The 8901-nt window shown below is 38.0% G+C and overlaps 1 protein-coding gene and 1 long non-coding RNA gene across 5 annotated transcripts in view; one reads left to right on the forward strand and one right to left on the reverse strand.

The window, feature by feature from the left end:
- Rad17 (RAD17 checkpoint clamp loader component) overlaps positions 1–8901 on the reverse strand; it is a 31756-nt gene that overhangs the window by 10049 nt on the left and 12806 nt on the right. For all 4 annotated transcript variants that reach the window (XM_031360470.1, XM_031360469.1, XM_031360472.1 and 1 more), the window contains 5 exons: positions 6295–6431; positions 5892–5944; positions 5638–5763; positions 5336–5405; positions 2978–3089 (listed from right to left, as the gene is read on the reverse strand). In XM_031360470.1, coding sequence (XP_031216330.1) covers positions 2978–3089; positions 5336–5405; positions 5638–5763; positions 5892–5944; positions 6295–6431 — 498 coding nt within the window. The remainder of the gene's footprint in view (positions 1–2977; positions 3090–5335; positions 5406–5637; positions 5764–5891; positions 5945–6294; positions 6432–8901) is intronic.
- On the forward strand, positions 81–8076 carry LOC116083718. Its single transcript, XR_004115887.1, has 2 exons — positions 81–133; positions 7687–8076. It is a non-coding gene; the product is annotated as an uncharacterized LOC116083718 (long non-coding RNA).

The raw sequence follows: 8901 nt of genomic DNA on the forward strand, positions 1-8901 counted from the left end.
ATAAAAAAAAAAAGTCACTATTTAAAATTGTTTTAGAAGCTGGAGAAATGGCTCAGCAGTAAAGATCACCTGCTGCTCTTCCAGGGGATCCAGGTTTGATTCCTGGCATTCACAAGGCAGCTCACCAACATAGGTAAGTCTAGATCCAGGAAATATGATACCCTCTTTTGGCATCTGTGGTACATGTGGTTCACAGACATGCATGCAGGCAAAACCGCCCATACACATAAAATACAAATCTTAAAAATAACACTAAAAAGCAGGATAAACTGTGTAATAATCCCCAACACCATAAAAATAGTTTCTCATAGCATCACAAATTTCCACAGACATAACAATATAGTAATGTTACCTTGTTTTTAACAGGTATGTGCAAGGTACTGTTTTTGATGGATGATGCACAATAACTACTTTTATTCTCACAGAAATTCTATGGACGTAGGAGACAATTATTACAGGTAAAGAACTGAGATGGGCCAGTGAGATAGCTCAGCAAGTAAAAATGCCATATAAGCAAGCCTCATCACCCGAGTTTGATTCCAGGTACCCACGTGGAAAGAGAGAACTAACCCTTCAAACTGTCCACTGATGTCCATCCACACATCACAGCATGGATGTGCCAACATATATACATATACAAATTAATAAGTGTAATACAAATAAGTGATTTTTATAATTGTTCTTATAAATCCTGGTGGACATTATTTTTCTCTTCTCTTAAACTTTCTGAGTTCAGAGGCAGGCAGATTTCTAAGTTCAAGGCCAGCCTGGTCTACAGAGTGAGTTCTAGGACAGCCAGGGCTATACAGAGAAACCCTGTCTTGAAAAAAACCAAAAAAAAAAAAAAACCAAAAAAACAAAAAAACAAAAAAAACAAAACTTTCTGAGTTCAGAACAATAATTTGTTCATGAGCTAGGACTCCAAACTGTCTCACTTTAGATTTCCAACCCCTAATTTCCTGTATTGAATCTAAGCACTTTTATATCTGCTCAGAAATAAGCAGCATGCCCGGGCAGTGGTGGCGCACTCCTTTAATCCCAGCACTTGGGAGGCAGAGGCAGGCAGATCTGAGTTCAAGGCCAACCTGGTCTACATGGCTATACAGAGAAACCCTGTCTTAAAAAAGCCAAAAAGAAAAAAGAGAAATAAGTAGCATATAGACTGATTTTAGTTGTGTTAGGGTGCCATTTTTTTTTATGACACACACACAGAATAGACTTGTTACAATTGTGAATAAGAACATGATGACTTCAGATGGATTGAGTGATCAACAGATAACTTTTTCCCCTCAAGATCAGTCCTTCAATGTAAATAATTTGTTAAATGCTTCCTGGTAAGTACTATGCAGTATTGCTTTACTATTTGATATGTATGGATCCTTTTTTTGTATCTAATGGAGAAAATAAATTTATTAAACATACAAATTATTAAAGTTCAAATAAATATATAATTAGGTACAATACTTTAAAACCTATCAAGTCATTTAGACAGGTCCTAATATAAACCAAGCACCATAATAGAAGTTCTACAACTATCATCACATTAATCCTTAATACAACTCATGTAAAAGCCAAGAAGATGAAAGCACAGCTAGATATAACCGCTCACATATGCAGGCTAAGACTTTTCTTAACCACGCTACAAATAATTAAGAGAACTAAAGTACCAAACCTGTACCTGTATGTATATGTAGATGAATCATGTATTGTCTCAAGTGGTTTTTTTTAACAAGTATATCTATGCCTGCCTCTGTGTGGGGGCGGGGTGGGGGGAGGGGGAGGTGGAGGTGGAGGGAGGGATGGAGGAAGGGGAAGGGGTACATGTCCATGTCACAGTCAGCACATGGAAGGTATGCTATAACCATCTGTAGCTCCAGTTCCAGGATCTAGGCTCCACGGGCACTTGCACTCAAGTGCACATACCCACAGACAGAGATATGCATAATTAAGTTACCTATTCTGTAGGGTTAGCCAACCTGGGGATTGAGGCAAAAAAGAAAAAGAAAAAAATTATAAGAAAACCAACCCAGAAAGTTGTCCTGACCTATACCATACACACAGACACAGACAGACAGACACAGACAGACACACACACACACAGATGTCAAGGATGATTTGTTTCTCAGGATGGCTAGCAGATTTTAATGACTTACTTATTTTTTGGCACAGGGTCTCTCTACATATCCCTGGCTGTCTTGGAACTTTCAAGGTAGACCATTTTGACCTTGAACTCAGAAATCCACCTGCCTATGCCTCAAGTGCTAGAACTACAGGCACATGACACCACAAGATCTTATCAGTACTCAGTGAAATGTAAAATTAAAAGTTACGAATTCTTTTACTCCTAGAATATTCTATAACAAAAATTTGGGGGCTGGAGAGATGGCTCAGTGGTTAAGAGCACTGGCCGCTCTTCCAGAGGCCCTGAGTTCAGTTCCCAGCAAGCACATGGTGGCTCACAACCATCTGTAAAGGATCAGATGCCCTCTTCTGGTGTGTCTGAAGACAGCTACAGTGTACTCATAAAATAAAATAAATCTTTTAAAAAAAATTCAGCCAGGCAGTGGTGGCGCACGCCTTTAATCCCAGCACTTGGGAGGCAGAGGCAGGCGGATTTCTGAGTTCAAGGCCAGCCTGGTCTACAGAGTGAGTTCCAGGACAGCCAGGACTACACAGAGAAACCCTGTCTCGAAAACACACACACACACAAAAAAAAATTCAGACAGTGCTGACTGCAAGCAGTTAAACCACAGATAAGGAGGGACTACTTCATGTCTAGTTTGGGGTGACAATAGCTAGTTCACTGGCAAAATACCTGTACATCCTGGAAGACCCTGGCCTTGATCCCTAGGCATTCCATGAGAAACGTTTAATGTGATTTCTTTCATGCCTGTGTAGGAGCAAGTCGCCCACCCGTGCTCTATGACTTCTCTAGTTAGTTCTCTAGTTAGTTCTCTAGTCTTCTCTAGTTAGTTACCTTTTGAAGAAGAAAACTGCAGGCTGTTTATTGCACTTCTGATGTCACCAGAACATCCTTGACAGAGCAACTCCACACAAGTTTTATTAGGGACAGTAATTTTTTCTCCATTCTAAAGGATGAAAGTAAATTTTAGAAAACTGTTTTGTTAAAACAGAAATACAAACACACAAACAAAAACCCATTCTGAGAACTTAATATGCATAAACTAGATTTTTTTCAAATTTGAATGTCTTAAAACAGCTTACAGGAAGCTAGTAAAAATAATCCTAAATTCTAACCTAGGGTTACCTACGGAGATTCTTTATCAAAAACAACAACAAAAAACCCTCAATGTTAAACACCTGTCTGTCTATGAATGGTGTGTCAATGACTTAGCATAAGATATAATTCTAGCCGGGCAGTTGTGGTGCACACCTTTAATCCCAGCACTTGGGAGGCAGAGGCAGGCAGATTTCTGAGTTCGAGGCCAGCCTGGTCTACAGAGTCAGTCCCAGGACAGCCAGGACTACACAGAGAAACCCTGTCTCAAAAAAAAAAAAAAAAAAAAAAAAAAGGATATAATTCTAAGAGTATTAATTAAATACCATTTACCTTTGTAATTAGACTAGCTGAATTTTTAAGTTTCTATTTTCTTTCTTACTATATATAAATGCATGTATACAACAAGTAAGGCCATTTCATACATGTTTAAGACAATATTAATTATAAGGATATGTATATAAGCTCACATATATATGTTCCATCAACTTAACATACTATTTGTATTGTAAAACAAATTATCTGCCTCTATGTCTTCATAAAGTCCTTAGTTCACTGACAAAATATATTCAGGTTGACTATTCAGTCTATCCCACATCAGACCTTAATAAAAACTAATCACAGAAATAGAACTATACTATAGTCCTTCCATTTACTTTATCTTTATTAACCAAAGGTGTTTCAAAAATTATTTTTTCAAAGGGCTATTTTTTATTTTTATTTATTTTATGTATATGAGTACACTGTAGCTGTACAGATAGTTGTGAGCCTTCATATGGTTGTTGGGATGACTTTTAGGATCTCTGCTTGCTCTGGTTGGCCCTGCTTGCTTGGTCCCTGCTCACTCTGGCTCAAAGATTTATTTATTATTATAAATAAGTACATTGTAGCTGCCTTCAGACACACCAGAAGAAGGCGTCAGATCTCATCATGGATGGTTGTGAGCCACCATGTGGTTGCTGGGATTTGAACTCAAGAACCTTTGGAAGAGCAGTCGGTGCTCTTACTCAATGAGCCATCTCACCAGCCCCAAAGGGTTATTTTTCTAATTTGATATGTATGCACGTGTGTGCCCAGCACTCTCAGCAGTCATCAGAAGACCGCCGACCCTGGATCCTTTGAAACTGGGCTTACAACAGTTGTGAGCTTCCATGTAGGTGCTAGGAACTGAATCCAGTCTTCCAAAAACACAGCCAGTGCTCTTAAACACTAAGACATTTCTTCAGCCCTCAGAAATTCCTCATAAAAGTTATCTCCCAAACCAAACTTTGTCATACAAGTAACATATAGTGAGTATCTTTCCAGACATTCTGTTTGCATGCATGTATAAACATATACAATATTTCTAAGTGTATGCAAACATTCAGAGTTAATGTTTTTAGGTGAAATTATAGTATTTGTTTTCTTTAAGTTTAATTTCTTACCTAATGCCATCTGAGATAATGTTTTTATGTAGCTTTGAGTCTATTTCATCTTTTAAGATGTTATTTATTGAGGGGCTGGGAAGCTGGATCAGTATGTTAAGAGACTTGCTGCCAAGCCCAATGAGCTCAGTTCCACCCCCAGGACCCACAAGGTAGAAGAGTGTTAACTCCAGCAAGTCATCCTCTGATCTCCATGTGTGTCCTGTGGCACACCCATGCTCTTCATATACAAATACACATGGAAACAAAATAGACAAAAGTGTAATAACACTTTAAATAGTGTTATTGATATCCTTTAACAAATTTTTCCCTAATACAGAGAAAAATTACATTAATGTCATGGTTTTTGTATATAACTTTTAGCTTTTTGGCAAGGCTGGGAACTGAAATCAGAGACTTTCACAAGTTAGGCAAAGATTATACCATACAGCTACAGACTCTGACTGCTTCCAACTTTTCAAACACACACACACACACACACACACACACACAGAGACAGAGGAGAGAGAGAGAGAGAGAGAGAGAGAGAGAGAGAAAGACAGAGAACTTTAAGATGTATATTTCTATACTAGTAGAGTATCCTTTGAAGTGTAATCTACCAACTATTTCCCCAAGTTACATGCTATATAAATTGTGCTTTCTATAGCTACAAATTAAGTCTTAAATTACTCACCTTACTAGCTTCTATAGTCACAATTCGATTAAGAAATTTCATCATAATTGTTGGTGCCACAGGGTTGAAACTATAAGAACAAAAGATGCTTAAATGATCAATTTAAAAATTATCTGTAAACATTAAAAGCAAATTTCTTAGCCAGGCAGTGGTGGTACATGCCTTTAATTCTAGCACCCCAGAGGCAGAGGCAGGTGGATCTCTGTGAGTTGGAGGCCAACCTGGTTTGTAGCATAAGTTCCAGGACAGCCTGGGCTACACAGCAAAACCCTGTCTCAGAAAACAAGCAAAATATTTCTTACCTAATATTTGAAACAGAACACTCTTCTTGAATGTTTTTAGGAAAGAGTAACCGCTGATTATTATCTCCACTGACACTGTCAGAGACTATAAATACAAGAGGACACCGGCCAATCTGTACATACTTCCTAAAATAACAAAATAACGTTGAAATTCAAGAAATTCAGCATGTTCATGCTAGGCAAACATTCTACCACAGTTACAACCCCCACCCCTAATGTGGAGTTTTAGAACACTGGACTTCACTGACACCTACCTTAGAATTTCATGTAAAGAATTGGCGTCTCGATAAAACTGGTTAGGTAAATCCTGTGGAATGTATGGGACAAATATTAGCTCAGTGATATTTTATTGCATATTTAAACTTATATTTGTCAAGGAAAACAAAACATTATCCAATGTATCTTGATCAGAATTTTCAGAGACATTAAAGGAAATTTATAGTCATTGAGAAGATCCACAGATTTCCTTTGCTCTTCTATATAGATGGTATTGCAGCTGAAAGCTATGTTAACACATAGCTACTGTACTTTATCTATGCTATTCTATTTATGTTTGCTGAAAAAGCCTTCAGGTCTCTGCTATCAAGAAACTACTATTAATGTATCTCACAATTGTTTACACAACAGCTCTATCAAGATTTTAGAAGCCGTCCTTACTTCCACCAGAATTATCTTCTTATCAGTTGTCAGATCCTCGCCAAGCATCTGCAGTTTGCTATACTTGGTGGCTCTTAACAGAAAGTCCTTGAAGACTGCTATCTGAGATTGGTACGGAACTACAGACAAGTTTGATTCTGAAATGAAATACATTTCTTACTTTATTTTCAAATCACATGCATTAATATTATACATATATATACAACAAACTCACAAATACAACTTACAATACTGAAGACTATCTTAAAATTATTTGAAGTGGTTTTAATGTAAAATAAAATATCATTTCAAAGAGTAGTATCATAATAGATAATAGTAATTTTTCTTTTCTTTTTTTTTAAACATTTATTTCTTATATATAAGTACACTATAGTTGTGTTCAGACACACCAGAAGAGGGCATCATATCCCGTTACAGATGGTTGTGAGCCACCTTGTGGTTGCTGGGAATTGAACTCAGGACCTTTGAAAGAGCAGTCAGTTCTCTTAACTGCTGAGCCATCTCTCCAGCTCATAATTTTTCTATACCAATCAAAGTAACATGAAGTTAATTGACTCAGGAGGCAGAGGCAGGTGAGTTTGAGGCCAGCGTGGTCTATGGAACAAGTTCCAGGGGAAAAAAAAAGTAGCTGTAGTGCTGGAGTGATGACTCAGCAGTTAAGAGCACCTGCTGATGCTCTTTGAGAGGACCTAAAAATAAAGATAAAAATTAAACCTATCCTTTAAAAAACAAAAATGCTGCCGGTGAGATGGCTCAGTGGTTAAGAGCACCGACTGCTCTTTCAAAGGTCCTGAGTTCAAATCCCAGCAACCACATGGTGGCTCACAACCATCCACAATGAGATCTCACGCCCTCTTCTGGTGTATCTGAAGACAGCAACAGTGTACTTACGATAATAAATAAATATTTAAAAAAAAAAAAAGAGGATTAAAAAACAAAAATGCTATTAATTGCTTTGGTCACAGAACACAGAGACATCGAACAGGAGCCAAGATACATATTTCCTTCCTGCTGGCTAGCATGCATAATAACGGCAGAAGTTACTATACAGGGTGCTGTGGGAGAACTATCATCAAGTCTTATTCAGTTATGGACCCTATGTGCTATACCACTTAGGCAAAAGGTATTCACTAGTGTAATAGTGGTGAGTCTGTTACAGGGGCACTAACTGCTTCATAGTTGGGATTTGTGGTCTACTGTACAGAAAATAATACAAGTAATTCAAAATATTACTGATTTACTACAATAATACAAAGGAATATAAACCTAGCCAAAAGCCCACTGCTAGGGAAAGTCACAGAGCACAGTGGAGACACCACAGCTATTGTTTTGCTAAAGGCCTATGATATGTCCATCAAATTATATTCTAAATAATTATGTTTATATCCACAGATTAGTATAGCTACCAGCGTGTTGGAGAAGCCCTCGGTATGCAGTGGAACTACAGAGTCTCATAACTGGTTAAAGTAATTAAAAGGGATTCTTGAATGTGCAGCTATAAATGGAACATTCGTATCACCCCTCCAAGGCTCAGGGAACATCATGGAAGATGGGAGGAAGGAATGGAGGTGGAATGCTATCTTCAGGTTAGGATATCACTACTGAATTTTTGTTTTGCTTTTTAAGAAACAATACAGCCCTGGTTGTCCTGGAATTTACTATTTAGATCAAGCTGGCCTCAAACGGGAAAAGGTCCTCCTGCCTCTGCTTCCTGAGTCCTGTGATCAAAGCTGTGCCCATCCACACCTACCTTCATTACCAGAATTAAATTTTTTGATTGAGTTTTTTGTTTTGTTTTTAAAAGATAAGGTCTCTCTATGTAGCCCTACTTGGCCTGTAACTGACTATATAAGCCAAGCTGGCCTTGACCTACCTCACTGAGGTCTCCTGTCTGTGCCTCAGTGATTCAAGATATGTGTCAGCAATCCTGACTCTATGCCCAGAGAACTTGAGGAGTAGTTAACATTAAAACAAAAATTGTCCTTCTACATAGCTCCTTTCTATTTTAAGCACCTTAGGAGCTTTGGCCACTCCCAGTTTAGACAACATATCATCAGTAAAGAATGAAAGCTAAGGGGCTGGAGAGATGATTGCTCATCTGAAGGTACTGAGTTCAAATCCCAGCAACCACATGGCGGTTCACAACCATCCGTAATGAGATCTGACGCCCTCTTCTGGAGTGTCTGAAGACAGCTACAGTGTACTTACATATAATAATAAATAAATCTTTAAAAAAAAAAGAATGAAAGCTGACAGTGTTAAAATACATAAGCCTATGTGTAAAGCTTTAGTGTAAAAGTTTGAACTTGTTAACATCATTTTTTTAAAATATTTATTTATTATTATATGTAAGTACATTGTAGCTGTTCTTAGACACACAAGGAGAGGGCGTCAGATCTCATTAAGGATGGTTGTGAGCCACCATGTGGTTGCTGGGATTTGAACTCATAACCTCTGGAAGAGCAGTCGGTGCTCTTAACCATTGAGCCATCTCACCAGCCCCGTTAATATCATTTTTTAATGTTTAAAGCTCCCTTCAAATTCCAAAGACTCTTTGCCTTATGTTTCTGATTTGTTCTTGGTTTTTTTTGGGGGGGGGAGGGGGGG

This window comes from Mastomys coucha, unplaced genomic scaffold (genome assembly GCF_008632895.1).
Source record: "Mastomys coucha isolate ucsf_1 unplaced genomic scaffold, UCSF_Mcou_1 pScaffold8, whole genome shotgun sequence".
NCBI classification, from domain to species: Eukaryota; Metazoa; Chordata; class Mammalia; order Rodentia; family Muridae; genus Mastomys; species Mastomys coucha.